At 49.0% G+C, this 19,957-nt stretch overlaps 8 protein-coding genes across 8 annotated transcripts; 4 read left to right on the top strand and 4 right to left on the bottom strand.

Moving 5' to 3' along the window:
* Positions 1-578: 578 nt before the first annotated feature.
* PtrM4_110470 (uncharacterized protein) lies at positions 579-965 on the top strand (the record flags this gene model as incomplete). The annotated part of the gene is made up of 2 exons (XM_001935724.2): positions 579-691; positions 743-965. The coding sequence occupies 2 exons, from the start codon at positions 579-581 to the stop codon at positions 963-965; spliced, it is 336 nt and encodes a 111-aa protein (XP_001935759.2).
* Positions 966-1,335: 370 nt separating this feature from the next.
* PtrM4_110460 (uncharacterized protein) lies at positions 1,336-1,797 on the top strand (the record flags this gene model as incomplete). The annotated part of the gene is made up of 2 exons (XM_066107889.1): positions 1,336-1,436; positions 1,485-1,797. The coding sequence occupies 2 exons, from the start codon at positions 1,336-1,338 to the stop codon at positions 1,795-1,797; spliced, it is 414 nt and encodes a 137-aa protein (XP_065962338.1).
* A 3,014-nt stretch (positions 1,798-4,811) lies between these two features.
* PtrM4_110450 (HrpB7 domain containing protein) lies at positions 4,812-5,162 on the top strand (the record flags this gene model as incomplete). The annotated part of the gene is made up of 1 exon (XM_066107888.1): positions 4,812-5,162. One exon carries the CDS (start codon positions 4,812-4,814, stop codon positions 5,160-5,162), a length of 351 nt encoding a protein of 116 aa, XP_065962337.1.
* A 264-nt stretch (positions 5,163-5,426) lies between these two features.
* PtrM4_110440 (uncharacterized protein) lies at positions 5,427-10,393 on the bottom strand (the record flags this gene model as incomplete). Its single annotated transcript, XM_066107887.1, has 4 exons — positions 5,427-5,818; positions 5,897-8,484; positions 8,559-10,113; positions 10,213-10,393. 4 exons carry the CDS (start codon positions 10,391-10,393, stop codon positions 5,427-5,429), a joined length of 4,716 nt encoding a protein of 1,571 aa, XP_065962336.1.
* Positions 10,394-12,475: 2,082 nt separating this feature from the next.
* On the bottom strand, positions 12,476-13,276 carry PtrM4_110430 (uncharacterized protein; the record flags this gene model as incomplete). The annotated part of the gene is made up of 1 exon (XM_001935726.1): positions 12,476-13,276. The coding sequence occupies one exon, from the start codon at positions 13,274-13,276 to the stop codon at positions 12,476-12,478; it is 801 nt and encodes a 266-aa protein (XP_001935761.1).
* A 322-nt stretch (positions 13,277-13,598) lies between these two features.
* Positions 13,599-14,672, bottom strand: PtrM4_110420 (uncharacterized protein; the record flags this gene model as incomplete). Its single annotated transcript, XM_001935727.2, has 2 exons — positions 13,599-14,559; positions 14,605-14,672. The coding sequence occupies 2 exons, from the start codon at positions 14,670-14,672 to the stop codon at positions 13,599-13,601; spliced, it is 1,029 nt and encodes a 342-aa protein (XP_001935762.2).
* A 652-nt stretch (positions 14,673-15,324) lies between these two features.
* On the top strand, positions 15,325-17,902 carry PtrM4_110410 (C6 zinc finger domain protein; the record flags this gene model as incomplete). Its single annotated transcript, XM_066107886.1, has 3 exons — positions 15,325-15,969; positions 16,024-17,284; positions 17,412-17,902. 3 exons carry the CDS (start codon positions 15,325-15,327, stop codon positions 17,900-17,902), a joined length of 2,397 nt encoding a protein of 798 aa, XP_065962335.1.
* Positions 17,903-18,170: 268 nt separating this feature from the next.
* PtrM4_110400 (ProP, Permease major facilitator superfamily) lies at positions 18,171-19,601 on the bottom strand (the record flags this gene model as incomplete). Its single annotated transcript, XM_001935729.2, has 2 exons — positions 18,171-18,713; positions 18,768-19,601. The coding sequence occupies 2 exons, from the start codon at positions 19,599-19,601 to the stop codon at positions 18,171-18,173; spliced, it is 1,377 nt and encodes a 458-aa protein (XP_001935764.2).
* Positions 19,602-19,957: the final 356 nt, after the last annotated feature.

Below are 19,957 nucleotides of genomic sequence, written 5' to 3'. Positions count from 1 at the left end.
ACACCACAAACCTACGTTCCTCCCGCATCCCGAGGACCCCACGTCCCGTGCGTCGCTGACAACTTGCTCAAACCCGCTCTTTTTTTTCTCCCCCGTTCGTCAGCCAAAACAAGCCGCAACTCCTGTTTGAGAAAATGCGCGCAAGAGGTGATTGGTGCAGTGGCGTTATACCCGGTAATATCCGGGGTGATTCGCAAGTCAAGCATTGGATACAAGCTTTTGTTTAGGGTAGGTGTGACAGGGGTGGGGAACGGAACGGGAGCGGTACGAGCATGGGGTATGTGTATGTGTATGGGTATGAATTTGGAGCTATAAGCGCTAAATTGCGCATGTTTTGTGAGGTGTAAGGAGGAAAGATTGATAATCCCGGGACGGGAAAGGGTTTGGTCATGTTGAGTTGGGTTTGAGCAATTGTTATACTAAGTTGTTGTTTTCATCTGATGTGCGGAAAGCCGAATTGGAAGTCTTAGGCTTTTTATTTCCCAACCTTATGTCCAGTAAGATTGAAGTAAAAGAATCGCGCTAGATTAGAGTAGTTATACTCCACCTCTTCGCTCCTACCCTACCCACCTACCAAAATGAACGCAGCATGGCTCTCCTCCCCCGTTGTCCTAACCGGCATGCGTATGCCCAGCTGTGCCAAAAAGATACCAGCGGAATGCGCCTACTACAAACAACGCTGGCACTTTTGGTCCGTCCCCCTCCTCTCCTCCTCTTCCCAATCTACTAAACACAGCTCAAGGTACGAAGCCGACCACGTCTTCGCTATCCCCACCGTTCTCTTCTTCATCTGCGCAATTGGCCTCTTCATCCTCAGCCACATCGTCTCGATACTCTTCTTGCGAAAACGCAAGATAGGCCCGCGCTCGATATGGCAGAGAGGACTCACTGGGTTGCGGTATCTGTCGTATCGCGGATTTCACATCCAACGGTTTAAGTGGAATTCAGCGCCTATGGGGTGTTGATGCTGGGTGCGGTTGGCACTGTGTATTTCTTCTGTATGGATCTAGCGCCATAACCGTACTATTGGGTTAGTGAGAAGTTTGGGGGGTCGCCGCCGTTGGGGACGAGGTCTGGGTGGTTGGCGTTGGGGTGTATGCCGTTTATTTTGTGAGTTTGTTCGATCTTCTTTTGTTGTTGTCGTGCTTGGTTGTGTGTGAGAAGGCTGATTATGATGGCAGTGCTACGGCGAGCAAGACGAATTGGATTACCTTGCTTACGGGTATATCGTATGAACGGCTTCAGGTGTTTCATCGGTGGATTGCGTATGCGTTTTTCTTGCTGGCGCTTTTGCATACCTTTCCGTTTATTGTGTATCATGTTCACTAGAATGATATGGAGAAGCATTTTACTAACAATCTGCTTTTCTACTGGACGGGGATTGTGGCACTTGTGTTCCAGGCTTGGCTTACCTTTTTGTCCCATGCAACTATACGGTATGTATCCCAAGCTCACCAGAGGAACGAAGCTAACCTAATAATCAGGACTCTTGGCTACGAGTTCTTCAAGGCGACGCACATCTTCGCTGTCGTCGTGTTTATGGTCACCTTCTTCTGGCACTGTGATCATACGCTGACTAGCTGGCATTACTTCGTGGCTACCGCCGCCGTGTACATTCCTTGTTTCGTCTACCCGTGGCTCCGATCAGTTTTTGAATACAAGTGGACTCAGAAAGCGCACATCGCTGTCGAGGATAACGGATTCACGCGTATCAATATTCCGGCAAACTTCCACTGGACTCAGGGTCAGCACTGCTTCTTGCGCTTTACCAGCTTCGGAATCTTGCCAGCGTTATGAGCTCACCCGTTTACGATTTGCTCATCGCCACCAAGGAGCAGTGACGAAGCGTCGGAACTGGTGTTTTATATCTGTCATCAGGGCGGATTTACGGCAAAGCTTTACCAACATGCACTTCTCAAATCAGATGTGCCAATCTCAGTTGTTGTTGATGGACCATACGGCGGCGTTAACCCGTCCAGGCTGTGGGACGCGGATCGGCTATTCGTTATAGCTGGTGGCTCAGGCGCTGGTTGGTGTTTACCACTCATCGAGCATTTTGCCCGCTCCGCTTCAACATCAAGCGACGAAGAACAGGGGAAAGGTGAGCTTGTAGAGAAGCCTGCTCCTCGTAGCTACAGATCAAAACATATCTCTCTGCGCGTAGTCCTTGCAACCCGAGACACCAGAAGTCGCCTCTGGTTCGAACGAACAGTAGCAGAACTTCTTGCAAAATTCCCAACACCAGGCTTATCCTCCTCTGTACGCGTACAAATCTACCTCACAGGGGAAGCCGCACAAGTAGCGGACTTGTCGACAAAAGCCGCGAATCCCGCGCACTCGACAGCATCCACATCTTCCAACGAAATTATAGTGGAAACCGGGAAGGGGGTAGAACCCGCTGCGGCGGTTGTACCTGGCATAGAATTCCAGGGCCGACCCCAGCTACCTCAAATTGTGCAAGAAGAAGCTACACGAGCGGCGGACGCAGGCGAGTCGCTCAGCGTATACGTATGTGGCCCTGAGACGATGCAGAATGATGTCAGGAATGCGGTTGCGGCTGAGAATCTGAAGATATTTGGTGGGAGTCTATCGGGTGGTGTTTATCTGCATTCTGAGCACTTTTCGTGGGCGTAGATAGATTTCGTGGAATTTTTCGTCTAGTCCTTCTTAACAAGTTCAGTGCTTTTCTGCTTGTGTGGAGTGAGATTCTGTGAGTTCAAGTCTACGTATTATTACATGAGAACTGGTGAGTGAACCGTTGGTTGTTTCGTTAGAGTGTCAATTAGGAGATGCTAGAACGCCCTTGAATACATCAGTTATTGCGCTTGGCTTGTGAGGAAGTGGCGACGAGATGTCACCAGTCCAGTGTTGCTGTTGACCATGCAGTAAGCCTAGCCATTCATAGTTAGTCTCTCTCCAAGCTCTCCAGCACCAAAAGCTCCCAAGGCTAAGAGTTCTCTTCGATCGCGAATCTGCTGCGTCGATGTCATATTTTGCAGTCTTTTAGGTAGAAACTCTCAAGTATCCATAATCTAGTGATTTTCCAGAAGCTTCATTCTTCGATTCATAGCTAGCACATACTTCATCCATGCTTCCGTTAACGACTATGCTATCATTCTCTCCCTCGCCTACAAATCAACTTAAACTAGCACCTCCTACCCTTTAATCGCCCTCCGCTAATGCTCCCTCCAAAGATACACTCACGTCCACCCGAGCATGCCGGGACGCCCAGTGTAAAGGCACGGCTCCTCTTTCAGATCCACAGACCAACTATTTGTAGCCGATCAACAGATTGCCAAGTAATCCTGTAAGCACCAGGCGTCTCTGGTCATCCAAGTGACAGAGCATTACGTAGGGTGGTTGCTAGCTACGTCATCTAGAGGCAAGGCGGTGCGAAGTAGCTCCATAGAGCTCTCCCCAATATTATGCAACTCCTCGTACGCCAAGGATCCGTCACCTATCTAGGATCAAAAATTCGGTGTTACTGGCAACATAGTAGGTTATCCGACTTGATCGTCGATGATTTTTTTCAAGGACACTGTCAGCACTAGCACATCTAAGTAGATCCGTGTGTCTATCAATCGGCGCTTAGCGTATTCTATGGCGCGTTGCAAGCAACAAGAATAATCCCCGAGGGATTTCTACTAAGAAAGACGAAGTTAAGGATTAAGCAATTACCTTATAGGTGATAATAGTACAATTTTTTTAGGTTGTTAAGGGGGTTTCTATGTTGTTACGGATCCATAGACTCGCTCGGCCCATGGCCCCCATATCGATAAGATCCTTATCTTATCGGACTAGCGCCTTGGCGCCCACAGCATAAGTTCGGGCTCACAACGTAGATAGCTCGATAGCTTGTATCTTGTCAAATCCAATCTTTCTTGATCGATCCCTCACATATGTCTTATAAAGTTAACTCTGTATTTAGAAAGGCAGCCGCCTGCTAATTTACGCTTAAATGCCAAGACAAAAACGCCAAGACCATAAAGAGTGAACCGAACGGTGGCTAGATCTATAGATCCTAGGAGCTCAGAATCGTTAGATACAATAGTATAAGTTTATAATATAAGGCTAACATTACGCTAAGAGCCTAAGTGTGAAGGTCGTCCGAAGATGATCTTGGGTTGGTTCTCGGGGATAGAGTGATGCGATGGACACGAGGGTGTATAGCACGATTGGTAGATCGATGTAATATACGGGGAGTTGAGAATCAAGTACTAATCCTTAGATTTCGAAGTTGAACACAATGAACCGTAAGGGCTCATTGCCTATTGTTATATACTAACGAATGTCCTATGTCCTATACGTCCTACGTTGTCCTACACTGTCCCATGCGTGGGACATCGTGGTACATCGTGGGATTCCTTGGGACACACGTGACATGTCCCATGGTGGCGTTCCGCCAAGCTTTATGGGATGCGGGGCAGGCTTACGTCATTGGTCCTTGTACACCTTTGTACGCCTTTGTCTGAGAAGGGATTCCGACAAGGTCTCCATCCTTCTGCCCTTCATATCTTGCACTGTGTCCTCTCCTTAGGTTCGTAACACTATCCTCCCTCTCCTAATCTCATGTCCTCATGAGCTGACGTGTCATGGTTTCCAGAAGTACCGCCCATCGTCATACCCTTGGTGACCGAATCAACCTAGTCGGTACAATCGCGATGGTGTCTTGTCAATATTGTGCGAAGCGGGGGCTCGAGTGTCGGATGTCGTCGTTAAAGAAAGAATGTGGAAATTGTTATCGCAACGGTGTGAAGTCGTGCGTTCCTGTGGAAGTTCCTGTCCCGAACTTTGAAAAGTTGGACAAGGAGATGGCGCGTCTTGAACAACAAGAGGCCGAAGCGGATGCTGCAGAGTCTGCGGCATTGGATGCTTTGATGGCTGCGCGTGCGAAGAAGGATCGTCTTCGCAAGCAGCGTAAGCAGTTAAAGCGTCGTGAGCAAGAATGGGTTGATGAGTCGGGAAAGTTTGTTGAGGATATCGAGGCGTTGGAAGCGGTCGAGGCGTTGAATCGAGAGGTAGCGCATCTGGAAGACGGTCTTATGCCTGGTACTTTGGCATTGGATTGGGGCGTCTTTATGCCTACTTTCTCTGGGGATGATTCCGAGTTCGCCGGTCTTGATTACGGTGGTACTGCGCAAGTAGCTGGCGGCAGTTCGTAAGGTTTGTGTCCGGTTCCCAAGTGTTCTCGCTGTCTGGGTATCCTAACCATTTGACTAGGTATTCTGTGCCGTTGTCCACAACTCTGTGTGTGACAATGTTCTCGACTTCAAATTCGTTTTCTTCTTCCGTTTCGTAGTGGAAGGTTTTCTGTAATGGCGTATCTGGGTGTGCTGGTTCTAAGAGGCTTACATGGAACCTGGGATGTATTCTAGCGTCTGGTGGAAGGTCGAGTGTGTACGTAACTGGTCCTTTCCGATTGAGAATCAAAAATGGTCCGACTTTGACGTTGTCGAGTCCTTTGCTTGGTCGTTTCGTGCGAAGATTCTTCGTGCGTAGATAAACTTTATCCCCCTCTTTAGCTGAGGTGCCATTTTTCGTTTCTTGTTGACATATGAAATGCTTTGTCGTTGTGCTGTCTCGAGTTTGCTCTGTAGCAACTCATGTACTGCCTTCAGCTCCTCGGCTGTGGCGATAGCTGCTTCCGTTTTCTGGCTTGGAAGTGTGCGTGTAAAGAGATTTGGGTGTCTTCCGTGGTTTGCATAGAACGGAGTTTGTCCTGTAGACTCTGAAAGCTTGTTATTGTATGCCATTTGTGCCATAGGCAGAAGCGAAACCCAGTTGGTTTGCTGATGATTGACGTATATCCTGAGATATGCTTTCATGGTTCTGTTCGTTCTTTCTGTCTGTCCGTCTGTCTGCGGATGAAACGCTGTTGATAGCTTGCGTTTTGTACCGATCGCGGCCAAAAGTGTCGTCCAAAAGTTTGAAGTGAAGAGCTTGTCTCTGTCGCTTATAATTGACTTTGGGATGCCGTGATGTCTGATGATTCGATCGTTGATGATGTGAGCCAGATGTACTGCCGTGAAATCGTTTCTAAACGGGATGTACTCTGCTTGCTTGGTGAATCGATCGATTACAACGAGTATTGCGTTGTATCCTATGTTTGTCGCTGGGTCTCTTGAGACTGGTAAACCTGTGACAAAGTCCATAGAGATGTCTGCCCAAGGTTCTGTGGGTAGCTCTAATGCTTGCATCTCGCCGTAAGGTGCGTGTGTGTCGTGTTTGTTCTTCTGACATTCTGCACATTTTGCGATGAATGAGGTAACCTTTTCCTTCATTCCTGGGAACTCGTAGTTGCGTCTGATGAGTTCCATTGTTCTGGTAATGCCCGGGTGACCGTGTACAGGGTCGTCGTGGTGTTGTTGAATAATTGCTTCTTGCAGTTCTTCCGGTACATTGTTTCCGATGTGGAGGATAGCGTTCAGTGTCTTTGCTGGTCCTAGCGATCCGTCCTTGTTAACCTTAAGTATCGCGGTGTCGATGACTTCCTTGGTGCCTGCGATATCTGGTCTTCGGCTGAGAGCGTCTGCTCTGCCGTTCTCTTTTCCTGGTGTGTACACAATCTTGAACTTGTATTGTCCGAGTAGTTCTGACCATCTTACTTGTCTGCGGTTGAGTACTTTGGTGGTCGTAAAGTTCACTAGATTTTTGTGATCTGTGTATATCGTAAGTTCCGAGCAGCTTTCTGCGTATACTCTCCAGTGTTGTAAGCATGCGACAATAGCTAGTAGCTCCTTGTCGTGAACGTCGTATCGTTCTTCTGGTCCTGAGAATTTGCGAGAGTAGTAGGCGATGGGGTGCCATTTGCCTTCGTGCAATTGGCTTGCGCATCCGCCTAGCGCGAGATCCGATGCGTCGGTCTCAAAGCGTAATGGGTGTCCTGCTTGGAATATTCGAAAGCATGGTGGTTCTATGCTTGCTTTCTTAAGCGTTTGGAATGCGTTCTCTGCTTCCTTGCTCCACTTAAAGGGTACGTCCTTTCTTGTGAGTTTTGTCAAAGGGATGGCGATGTTTGAGAAGTCCTTGATGAACTGTCGGTTGAAGTTCAAGAATCCTAAGAAGGACTGTATCTGTACAACTGTTGTCGGTGTTGGCCAATCCTTGATAACCTGAATTTTTTCTTCGCTCATTTGTACTCCGTCCGCTCCTACTACATAGCCTAAGAAGTTGACCTTAGTCTTGTGAAATTCACACTTCTCTGGTTTGAGTCGGAGGTTGAACTGCTCAAGGGCCCTTAGTACCGTCTTGACATGTTCAACATGGTCCTCTAAAGTCTCGGAGTAGACGAGAATGTCGTCTAGATAAGCTATGACAAAGATGTCTAGATGTGCTCTCAACACGTTGTTGATGAGTTCTTGGAATGTTGCTGGGGCGTTCGTGAGCCCAAACGGCATAACTGTGTATTCGTAGTGTCCGTATCTTGATCGGAACGCCGTTTTCCATTCCTCACCTTTCGCTATGCGAATCAGGTGGTATCCATCTCGAAGATCTAATGCTGTAAAGATCTTTGCGCGAGATAATCGATCCCGTAATTCTGTAATGTTCGGTAAGGGGTATCGATTCTTGATTGTGATGTCGTTGAGCTTGCGATAATCTACACATAGTCGTAGTTTTCCGTCTTTTTTCGGGACAAACATGATTGGATATCCTGCTGGTGACTTCGATGGTCGGATATATTTCTTTGCTAGGCTTGTCTTGATGTAGTCGCGTAACGTGCTCAATTCTTTTTCCGATAGTCCGTATATTGGGCCGAAAGTCGGTTTCTTTCCTTCCTGTAAGACAATCTTGTGGTCCCAGGGTTGGTGCTTTGGCAATGCTTGTTCATCTGCCACTTCCCGGAATAGATGTTCGAATTCTTTGTATTCTGCGGGGATCTTAGGAGTTGCGCGTTTCTCCAAAACTCTAGTCTGTCGACCCGGTGGCTCCGTTCCGGCGTCTGCTGAGTCGGACCCTTGTTTCTTAAGGCCGTCCTTTGTCGAGGCTCGCTTTTTCTTTGCGATGTTATTCAGTTTCCTCTCATCTACCATCGTACTCTGACAATGCGTAGGCTGGCTTGTGGTTGCGTCCGTTCCACAGCACTCGAATGAGAACGTCTTCGACTTCCAGTCGATCCGTGGGTTGTGTTCTCGTAACCATGGAAGTCCTAATATGATGTCGTGGGTAGCTAGTCCGAAGACATCTAGGTCTATCTTCTCTTGGTGTCCTTGGATGTTGAGCGTCACTTGTCTGACCTCGTGGGTGATCTCTTGTTCACCTGGCATTGGCTCTCCGTTGGCCACATGTAGTGGGTAAGCTTCTTGTTTCCGTAGCGGCTTCAGTCCGGCTGAAGACGCTGCGTGCGCTGAAACGTAGTTGGCTTGTGATCCCGAATCTACTAATGCCTTCATCCACCTCCCTTCAAGCTTCACCTGAAGCTTGATGAGGTCTAAGGAGTTTACTGAGTTAATCTCCTTGCCGGGCCGCTCTGGGCCGGGTGCTGGCCTAAAAAAGCCTGATTTCCAAATCCATGGAATCCTTTGGCTATCGCATGAAGGTCGCATTCTTTGCTAAGGCACGTTTGCCAGTTGGGTTGTTGACATTCCCAAGCGTCTCCTTCATCGTATTCTTTTAGCCATACTGTTTGCATCTGATCGATTTCTTCGGGGTTGTCGTGACCTGGGAAGTATGTTTTTTCCCTTTTGTCCCATAAATGTATTGGGCATAGGTCGTTTTTGCAGTCGAAGAATTGCCACTTGCAGCGGTACGATCGTTTGGTTTCTTCTGGGAACCATCCTGATCCGGACTTATCCGAGTAGTGTACTCTGCAATGGTCGTGAATGCATGTAACCCATGATAATTTCTCGTGTTCTGGGTTCCTAGGGTTCATCCAGTAGTCGTATTCCTTTGATCTACTGATGTCCTTGGCCTTTCTCTTGTGGCCGTGTTGGAAGGTCTTCCAATCGTTCCTGGTCTGGCAGAGTTCGTCGTAGATCTCCTGCTTCTCTTCTTCCGAGATTGGCAACGTTGGTTCTTCCCATGATCGAATTGCGTCTTCGATCCAGCTTAGTTCCCATGTTGTTGGTAGGAACTTCAATATTTCGGTTGAAATGGTTTCCTTATTTTGTTGTACTTCTAGTGACAATCGGTAGAAGTCTTGTCGCATAGCAGCCATAATGTTGGGTTCCTCGCAGGCGTACTCGATGTTAGCCTTGTTGAGGTGTCGTAGTAGCTGGTTGATTTGTCTTGCGAGCTTGTAGAACTCTTCTTCCTGTATATAAGGTGTGGGTGGCCTGTTGATTCCTTCAAACATGGCCATCTTGCCGAATTTGGTCTGGTCGATTTCCGTAGCCTCTAAGTCCTTGGACTCATCTTCGAGCATGTCGTACTCCGAAGTGGGCTGTTCTTCTTCTGAGTCTGATTCCACGAGTGTGAGGTTATCCAATCCCAAAACGCTTTCCTGCGTGTTGATTTCGATGGTTGGTTTAGATATGACATTCCATGTCTCGTGTCGCTCAGTGGGTACTGCTTTGTGGATAACGTTGAGTTGTCTAACCACCTTGTTCTTGCTGTGGCAGTCCCTAGCCATGTGACCTTTCTTGTCACAGTTATAACAAGTGATCTCCTTCTTGTTATACGGCTTCTTCTTGTCGTTCCTGCCGAAACTCTTGCCTTTGTTGATGTTGTCCAGTTGCATTGCATCAGGGTCGTGCCAGTTGTTACCGGCGGAGGGTACAACACCTCCAGGTGTCGTCCGATATCCTGGTTTCTTCTTAAAGAATCGTCCCTTTGTGCGTTGCACTGACTGGTTGGCTCTAACCGGTCGGATTTCCTGCTGCAATTCGTAGAGTGCGTTGTCGATACGAATTGATTCTCGGATGAGATCCTGTAGTTTGTTGATTGCCACGCCGCTTCGCATAAGCTCTTCTTTGACTCTTTCCTTAAGTCCTTGTCGGTACATAACCCTTAATGCCTTGTCGTCCCAGTCGGTCTTCAGGGCATGTCCCTGGAAGATACTGGCGTAGTCGGCGACTGATTGGGTTTGTTTGAGCTGTTGGATTGCACGATCTGCCTTAGATTCTTCGTTGATGACTCCGAATTGCTGTCTAAGCTTGTCTTTGAAGGTTGGATGGTCTTCAAACATTCGTTCAATATCGTCGTCGTCATCGTTGTCGTCCATGTATTTGTTGAGGTAAGGCTTGATCCAGGTGGCGGCAGTTCCTCGCATGTAACTTGCCATGAGCAGTCCACGATCAGTAGGGTCGACCTTCTCATCTTCAAACCTGAAGAAGAGATCGAACTGGAGAATCCAGTCTTCGAGCTTGTGTCGATCGCCGTGAAATAGATCGGGTCTGGCCACCTTGGTGCGGCTTGACGAAGTTTCGTTAGGTGTGTTCATCGGGGTGTCACTCATCTTGAGGGTGTTCAAAGTGTGAAGGTCGTCCGAAGATGATCTTGGGTTGGTTCTCGGGGATAGAGTGATGCGATGGACACGAGGGTGTATAGCACGATTGGTAGATCGATGTAATATACGGGGAGTTGAGAATCAAGTACTAATCCTTAGATTTCGAAGTTGAACACAATGAACCGTAAGGGCTCATTGCCTATTGTTATATACTAACGAATGTCCTATGTCCTATACGTCCTACGTTGTCCTACACTGTCCCATGCGTGGGACATCGTGGTACATCGTGGGATTCCTTGGGACACACGTGACATGTCCCATGGTGGCGTTCCGCCAAGCTTTATGGGATGCGGGGCAGGCTTACGTCATTGGTCCTTGTACACCTTTGTACGCCTTTGTCTGAGAAGGGATTCCGACAAGGTCTCCATCCTTCTGCCCTTCATATCTTGCACTGTGTCCTCTCCTTAGGTTCGTAACACTAAGACAGTCTGTTAACGTCGGCTGAATGTCAGCGAATACGTACTTCTACGGCTCTACGCCTACTAGTTTCTTAGTTCAACGATCGATTATTCGCTTTTGCATAATATTGTGCTCCTTAGATCCCTCTATATAAGAGACTATAAATCCTTTTACACTAAACGTCTGCAAGAAATCATCTCTCTCTACGTCTGACTTTTATTCAAGTTTTCCTCCGCTCGACCTACCCACGTATCACGGGGCCAAACAGTAGTCGCAAGGTAAGAACGTAGTTGTAGTGTAAAGGTCTATGTACAAGAGTACGGGGAGGATATGTACCGTAGGGTAGCAGGCGCTAGGCCAAGCTAGGGATGGGGGCACGTGACCTACAGAGCGCCGAGTTGGTGCTGTGACACCACGCCTATAACTACTTCGAAATTATACAGAAGGAACACCGAGACCAGCACCAGCACCAGTACCAGCACCAGCACCAGTACCAGCACCAGCACCAGCACCAGCAGACACACCAAAACCTTTGCCGAAGCAAGGAGCCATTTACTGCAAGGTCGCTCCATGGGTATGTATTTTTATTAGAGTGTTGAAAGCTCTCCCTGCTATGATCATTATTGACGTAGGACATGGACAGGCGCCTCCAGGAAATTGCCATGACTGGGAGCGTACAGAGTGTATAACGAGGTGCGGCATGGTAAGTTACATAGCTATTCTATATTTTACTATCAGGATAGCTAATATTCTAAATAGTGCACTATCGAGAATGTGCATTCATCATGGAGGAATGAAGGTGGCTATTGCGATTGCTACTGTGCCTGATATACCTGTTAGGAGAGTAGCTTTCATGGCGCTGGCTGCAAGAAGAACATCAAGAATGCGCTCGGCGATGATTAGCTACAAATATAGCGGATGCTCCCTGGCACACTCAGCGTCTTCGAAAAAACCTGCAAAACTCGCTCACATTGTAGCTGTTTGAGCTATGTCCTGTCTCTAGCCTGACCCAATTCTGCTAGCCACATGTAGTGAATATACCCATTACGTGCACCTATCCTCCCTGCTATCTCTGTGACAGCAGCTAGCACGAGCGAGTGTGCAATAGGCAAGAGGAATCTCTGCGTGTCTGGACTGTGAACCTGTATCGCGATAGTGTGTCTTTTCACTTAGAGACGCACCTTATGAGTGTACTTCCAATACCCTTAATACCGCCTTTACAAAATAGTCGCTTTCTCAGATCCCTTACTCGCACAGCCTTCGCCTACAGCATCGGCAAATCCTCCCTCACCCCCTTACTAACATGCTGCTCAAGCATTTCCCGAAAGCGTACACCATTTTTCTTCCAAGCCCTGTCGAATGCTGACATCAACTTCCCGCCCGCCGGCTCATCCGTCTCCGCTCCAAGAAACGCACATATGCCCTCGTGAAGCTGCACAATCTTATGCTCAACAACCTCACCCGCTGCTTGTAGGCGACCTAGGACCCGCTGACAAGCCGCCGTCTGGCTGACCAAAAGATTGAGATACTGTAATCTGCAGGGCAAACCTTCTTGATACCTTGTGCGCAGTGTCACTGCTGCATTGGTGCTTGCAGTGAAAACTACGGTTGGACAATATGGTGGTATTGTCACTACTTCACCGGGATACTGGAGAAAGTGACGCCCTCTTGCATTCTTCTGCAAAAGTCTCCGTGGTCCAGGCTCGATCCGTTGCCTAGGTCCCGGAAGTAGACGTATAGCAATGCCATGTTGTGTGGTGTGGGCGGGTAGACGAGGTATATTCGCATGCCGGACAGCAGATGGACCTCGCTGGTACTTGTCGGGGCTGATGTTTCTAGAGTGAGAAGAGCGCCACAATGCATGATTGAAGTCATTGTGGATGATTTGTGGGGTAGCGGGCTGTTGACTCTGCATGCGTCTATGTGTGGTTTGATATAAAGATCCATAATCGGCGAGCGGAAGGTGAGTGTGGATGGATGTTTTTGATAATGGGGGTTTTCCAAGTTGTCAACTAGGTCCTGAATGGCTGTTGCGGTGTCTGCACTGTCGGCCAATAGAGGGTGAAACTGCGCTTCGTCTTTCCACGATTTTTTCTTCTGGAGAAGGAGCTTTAAGAAGCGAGCAGTTAGCTGGAGAGTCAGCTCACTGCGCTTCGAAAGTGGCGGTTTTGACATGCGGGTACCAGTCGCGTTGTTGTATATTTCTTGGAACCTGTGGGCTACCGAGCCGGTATTGGAATCAAAAAAGCTGATATGTCCTGGGATCATGAGCTCTGCAATCTCAGCTGCAAGTGCTGCGGGGCATAACTGCAGTTCGATGACAACTGGGTCAAGCGACCACAGGTGCCAAGTAGCTGAACCTCTTTTGTCCTTGTTCCGTGCGTCTGAAGCCAAGTTTCGCAAACCGTTAGACGTGGTAACAGGACGCGACATCTCACAAGATATTAGTAATAGGATAGTGCAAGGTAAGAAGTGCAGCACGGGAGCAGGGGCACAGAGCAGGGAGCATGAACAGTCAAACATAATATATTGATAATCAGGGTCTAGTGCCAACCGTGGTCACTCTCACCTTGACTTTACTTGTTAGCAGGGCCCTTGAAAGAACATTGTAGGGAGTAGCGGAATGAATTTGCAGATCAGACAGCAGTTGGTACAAATTTTGGTCGACAGTAAATTCCGATCAGGTCTGTGATAAGATGGTTTTTCATCACTGCATATAAGGAGTAGTAAAATATGAGACTTACCAGCAAAGATCTCAATCAACTCTCCGGCGCTTGAAGAACGTGTCGATGCTTTTCTGGGATGCATCGTGTCGAGCACTTCCGACGCCGCCACCAGTGCGCTTCAGACCTTGAAGATGGTCTTTTCCGTTGATTGTGAGAATCTTCGCTGACCATCCTTGAGCGATGCGTGACGTTGTAGCTAGGGATGATACAGGGACTGGACTAGTCGATGGATCTGCATGAGACGCAACTGGAGGAACACGACCGGTCGCGGCTTCTGGTACTCCAACTTCTCCCAAGCCTTCATTCGCAGTCGGCATCTCAGCAGGCGACGAAGATGGTTCTGGGAGAGGTATTACAAGCGGAGCAAGACTAGGTTCCCTGGCCTCATCTCTCTGCAGATGCAATTCGAGGTAGCCAGTGTTTGACCAGCCACCTAGATGCTCCAGCGACGGTCGCGCCGTCGCCTGAAGCTCTGATGAAAGCACCACACTCTTCGGCGGCAATCGCAAGAGTAGTCGCTTCCAGAGTGTAGACAGGAATATGCCGTGCGAGACAATCGCGACCTCCGGAGTCATGTCTTTCGACGTATCACTAAGCAGCGGCAGTAGATGCTCATCAAGAAATGAGTCAGCGCGGTGTGCCATCGAGTCTTTCGACTCCACAGGCACAAAGGCTGTGCTGTCTTTCTTCTTCTCTTTGCTCGAGAGCTCCAACGGTGGACGGTCGTGGAATTTCTTCCCCTCCATCGAGCCAAAGTCCTGTTCCATCAACACCGGTAGCTGCACGACAGAAGGTACCGTTTTCGCGGCATTGCCGTCACTTTCCGGTGTTATTTGAGCCTCGCGTGTCTTGCCGGCAGTGTTCACGGCACGTTGGAGATGCGACGAGAAGAGGTGGGTGAATGTAAGCCCCAGGGTCTTCAGGTGGAGGCCTAGGCGGATAGCTTGTTGGATGCCGTGGTTGGTAAGGGCTGAGTCTCTGCTGCCAGCACTGGGAAAGTCAGTACTGGAGGTTAAAAGGTGTCTGTGTGCTTACTAGAGTTGGGCGACATTGTCAACTGTCTCTCCGTGGCGTATTAGAAATAGCTTCATCGATCGCGCCATGCTGCCCACAGCGGGCGGCAGGACGCCGTGTGCAGCTTCATCAAGAAATGAGCGGTGCAGAGGGAGAATCGAAGAAGCATGCAGCTCATTTTTTTGGTGGATTTGGTCTGTGTTAGCGCCCATATTGATGACTAACTAACCCTTCTCGGTATGCCCCAACAGGGCACTCCACTACTCCCCTGCTTCACCCGTTCATCGCCGTATCCCACGCAGAACAGTAAACGAAATTAAAAAGCCTTAAACACGTCGGTACAAACTGTAACATGCGATATCATGTTCGCCATGTGCACAAACCCTGTCCTTGTTGAGGCAAGTTCACCGCCGCGGGCCACGCTTCTCTCACTTGGTTGGTGCGAGTGTGCGATTGCTACTGTACAGCGTTTGCTGGCCCGCTCAGCTCCTCATGACGACCTCGGAGCTTCCTCAACCCTACAGAACTCATTGCTGCTGTGATACCAGTTCCTTATTTCTATCACCAACCAATGACATCGCTCGTAAATCAACACGACTTCTAGCATCAGCTTTACCTATCACGTTATGACTACTGTAGTCTAGCATACAAGGACACCTTTCTATACTCCACAGATGTCAGCCCCATTTGCTTCGCCAAGTACTTCCACGGTCTAAGCATCTTCACCATATAGCTCTCGTCATGGCGGATGGGGGAATGCTACCTATGGCAGAAGTCGGATTTGATTTTATTCTTCCGCATGGTATTGACACTGACGATGATGTCGCAACATCAGAAATAAATGCTTACAAGTCTGCGAACCCTTCACCTGATCATGAAATGATGGAAGACATCCAGCAGACAAGTAAGCCGGACGATGGTCTGGCTATCACTGAGGCGAACGTCGACCAGCACGAAGCCAGCTTCGACATGCTTCAAGAGAGGTTTCCTGAAGATGTTTGTGCTTCCGAGGCGCCTAATTGCTCTGGTTCTGAAGTTCCCAAAAACAAAAAGTCGCGCAGGACTGACGACGACGAACAAGACAACAACGAAAGGAGTAAGAAGCCTCGCCAGTCGCTATTCGGTCCACAAATGGAAGACCCAGAAGGAGATGGTCTCGATGACCTGTTTGAAGAACAGCCAGGAGACCTTCTGAACCAGGAGAACGACATGAATGAGCCTGGAATACCAGAAACTGGTATCGGCAGCTGTCTATCCAGCCTCAATCTCGAGCAACAGACAGGCGAGTATGATCACCCGAAGACTCCTTCCGATTCTGGATCTATTATCGAATACAATGATACGCCTTTCTTGTTTTCCCAAGTTGTCATCCCTCCTGATCCTCAGGTAAGTCCGTCCGCTTTCTCCCAAGATGTGTCATGCCCCTAATCACTCTACCAGGCCCTCTTTGGTCTGCGCACTGGAATAGATCGAGACGTACCCACAACGCATGTGGACCAGGATGAGTCAGGAAATTTTGATCCGACAGCAGAAATGAGAGAACGAATGCTTAAACTGCAGCAAGCCAAAGCGGCTAAAGCGGCAAAACGATCTAAAAAGGGCAAAGAACGAGCCCCCGAAGAAAAGGCCAACAAGTGCATTGTCAAGCTGCGTTTCGAAGCCTTTGGCAATGTACGCAACGCTACAAATGACGAAGAAAACTGGCCGGACGACTGGTCTGTGTTAGATTCCGAGTTTGAACGAGAGAAAGACGAGGACCGTGCATGGCTTCGCCGTCGCACGCCCCACCTGGAGATGCAGTCGCCAATTGAGGACCCTCTCGATGAAGTCGATGATTTGACCGGCTACCCTGCAGCACGCGGCTGTAAAAGCTGTCGAGAAAAACAGGATGGTTGTTCCTTAGTGACAGGGGGCTGTTACCCATGTCAGCACTGTCGCGACGAAGGCGATGAATGCCAACTGATTGTCCCGGCGACCAGAAAAGGTTCATGTAAGCAGTGCGTTGACGGGAATGATTACTGCTCTTTCGAGGATGAGCCGGACCAGATCATCTGCGACAATTGTCTAAACAGAGTACATATCTGCCATGCACTGCCTCCCGAGGGTTATCGCAATGACAGGATAAGCATCGACGAGATCATGTACGGCGAGAACAAGCGACACATCGCCTGTACCAGTTGCCGTCAGGGAAAGAAGCGCTGTAGTCTCAAAAAGAAGACTGATAAGCCGCCCTGCAAGAACTGCAAGAAGAACGAGATTGGCTGTACCTTCTACGATATTCCAAAGAAGGCCCCGAAAAAGAAGGCTAGTAAGGGCAAGCGACCCGCTAAAGATGATTCACCTGAGCCCACTCCTTTGAGTCATGCCTACTTCACCGCCGAAGATCTCGAGGACTTGAATAACACAGATCAGCGGATAATATCTCGGTCACCAACACCGGAGATTGAACTGGAAGACACCGCGGGGCACAGGGGGGTACTGACGAAGATTAACACCAGCTTTTCCCACCCCATAAAGTTCGGTATGATCGAAAACACCTCCGATTGCAACTTTTGTGAGCTTCCCATCTACAGCTTCGTAGGCTTGTTTGAGAAGGAAGTCCATGTAATCTGCTGGGAAAACGGACAAGGATACACTGAAGTAGGCGGCGGCCACATGGAGAAAAACGGCCCGACAACTATGTGTCAATACTGCACGACGAGTAAGTTATATCTTGAGGAGGTCTAGTGTACTTCAAAGTCTTTCGCCTGCTCATTTGGAGCCTGAGAACTCCATGATATCTTCCCGGTGTGCTTGAAACAGTGCAGTTTTGCTAACCATACAACAAGGTAGAGCCCAAACCATAATTTGCGAAAGTCACGACATACAAAGAATGGAAACAGGTTTCAGAGGCACTATCTCAGGCTTCGAAGAGGCATTGTACGACCTCTTTGAATTCGCAGATGAACCTTATGAAATCAAGAAGCAGCTCCAACAGTGGTGCTCCATGTGCTTCTCTCCTGCGGCCTTTGCCTGTCGCACTCGACAAGCAGCATTTCTCTCACCTGATGACACCAGAGAGTTGATTGATGGTTGTGGGTTGAAGCTTTGCACCCGCTGCGAAGAACAGCTTAGGGAAGTCTTTGGCGGCGACAGCAGCGTCATGGCGGCTACACTTGACCTTGAACCCAAAGCAAAGGAATTAGATAACGACGTTCAGGGGCTGGTTATTAGGGCGGACGTAGGCTTTTTGTCCAGCGAAGGTATACTGATGAAGAATCTGGAGTATGAGTTGGAAAAGAAGCGTCTGCAGAATGAGGCGGACGAAGGCAACATCTAAGCCGGCGGATTGAATTGAGGAGGTTTGAAAAGTGTATTCCGGACACGGATAAAGCTGGTAGGCATCTCAATGCAGTGGTATTTACTTGATTTTGATACTCGATATTTCTTTATCTCAATGTATTCATTCAATTCGGTCAAGTGGCACGCCAACACAAAAGGAGCCCAACCTGGATTTAAGACCCAGCCTTGCACTTGCCCAAACCGAAACAAATTATTTCTACAACAAGATAGAAACTACAGAATTCTTCCCCAAAACCGATGACTTTTTAATGCGCAAAGCGAAAGTCCAAGCGCTTATTCCCCTCCTCCTTTGTCGTCTCTAGATAAACCTCCTTCTGCTCCTTCGTCATACCTGTCCATATACCCTCTCTCTTCCTATTAACCGCCACATAATACAGCTTTGCCCCGATAAACAGCGCAAAGTTATACGCACATATACCCAGTAGAACCTTGTTACCCCTGCGATACAGCGGCTTATCGTCTTCTCGGTATATGTTCGTGCTGATGATGGAGCTAGCTTGAACACACATATTGTACATTGCGCTCGCGACGGTGCGAGTCCGCACTGTACCGGCATTGCGCGATGTGATGGCTACGAGGATAGCGTGGATGTATGGGTGACCGACGAGAAGCGATGAGACAGCCCAGCGAGCCCAAGGAGAGGCTTTTGCTGACAGCAACTCGAGGGCGATGAGGAGTGGGAGGGCCCAGACTTGGGAGATAAGGCCAACGAGGAAGCGTTCGTTGAAGCGCTCGGACATGTAGGTCCAAAAGAGGAGCTGGAGGATGAAGAGGACGTATGCTGGGATCTGCGCGTTGATTAGATCTGTTCAAGGCTGTATGTGTGTGTGGGAGAAGCTTACTGTGAGTAGATTGGTTTCAAAGGTGCTGAATCCAAGCGATCGGAGCTGCAGGGTAAGGTATGCAGTTGAAGGTGTCGAAGGTATCATCCATGACAAGCCAAGTAGGTAAATGGGCCACATGTGGTAATCCTTTGCACACTCCCACAGCATGCGAAAGCTCAGACCCTGTCTGTTGTGCATATCGCCCTTGCTTGGATCATCCCTCAATATACGATTAACCATGATTTTCTCTTCCTTCTCGTTGAACCACCCAGCCTTCCCGCGGAATGGGTTCCATCTCTGACTCGCAGTCTGAGTCGGGCTCGGCGGCAGGTAGAACCACGACGCGATACCAATCAAGCCCGTCAACGTTCCCTCCAAGGCGAACAGCCACCGCCAGCCTTCCATACCATTATGGCCCCGGAGGCGCAAGATGCCAAAAGCGAGAAAGGCAGATATAATCTGCGTCGATTGGTAGCTCACCCAGAACCAACTAAGCCGACCCGGTAGCTCCCACCCAGTGTAGAAGTAGCTGAGGTAAAGAATGCTGTCTGGGATGAATCCCCCTTCGCACAAACCCAGCAGTGCGCGGCAAGCGAAGAAAGATTTTCGCCCACTAAGGAAAGCCTGGAAGCTGGCGATGAGACTCCAGGACACCATCTGTATCGGGATCCAATTATCTGGCCCAAGCTTCTTGCTGATGAGTTGAGAAGGAAGTTCAGCGGATAAGAAGCAGAGGTAGAAAATAGTCTGGCCGTAATTGTAATCGTTGGTGTCCATGCCGAGGTCCCCGAGGAAATTGTCGCTGAGAGCTTGGGATATGTTGCCTCTGTCGAGTTGCAGTGCGAAGAACATCAAGCAGACCCAGGTACATATCCGTTTGTCAACCTAACAAAAGTAAGCGAAGGCTTCAGGTTGAATCTCCGATACTGTGCACATACCTTCCGCACCAAGCGCTTCTCCTCCGCGGGCTCCCACGTGAAGTCTGGATCATAGCGATGAATCCCTTCGTAGGTTTCGACGGGTCTGTAGTGATCTCCCGAGACCCCTGCCCCGGCAAAGGTATGATAGTTCTTTCCGTTTTTGCCAGACTTGTGGACTTCGGTGTCGCTGTTGCCGGCACTGCTACCAGAGACTTCAAAGTCGGATTTCCCATCAACAGGGAGGTCATCAGGGCGATTCGAGGTCGCCATGTTAGCAAATGATATGCC

This window comes from Pyrenophora tritici-repentis, chromosome 5 (assembly GCF_003171515.1).
Source record: "Pyrenophora tritici-repentis strain M4 chromosome 5, whole genome shotgun sequence".
In the NCBI taxonomy this organism is placed as follows: domain Eukaryota; kingdom Fungi; phylum Ascomycota; class Dothideomycetes; order Pleosporales; family Pleosporaceae; genus Pyrenophora; species Pyrenophora tritici-repentis.
This window is presented reverse-complemented; position numbering and strand designations above follow the sequence as displayed.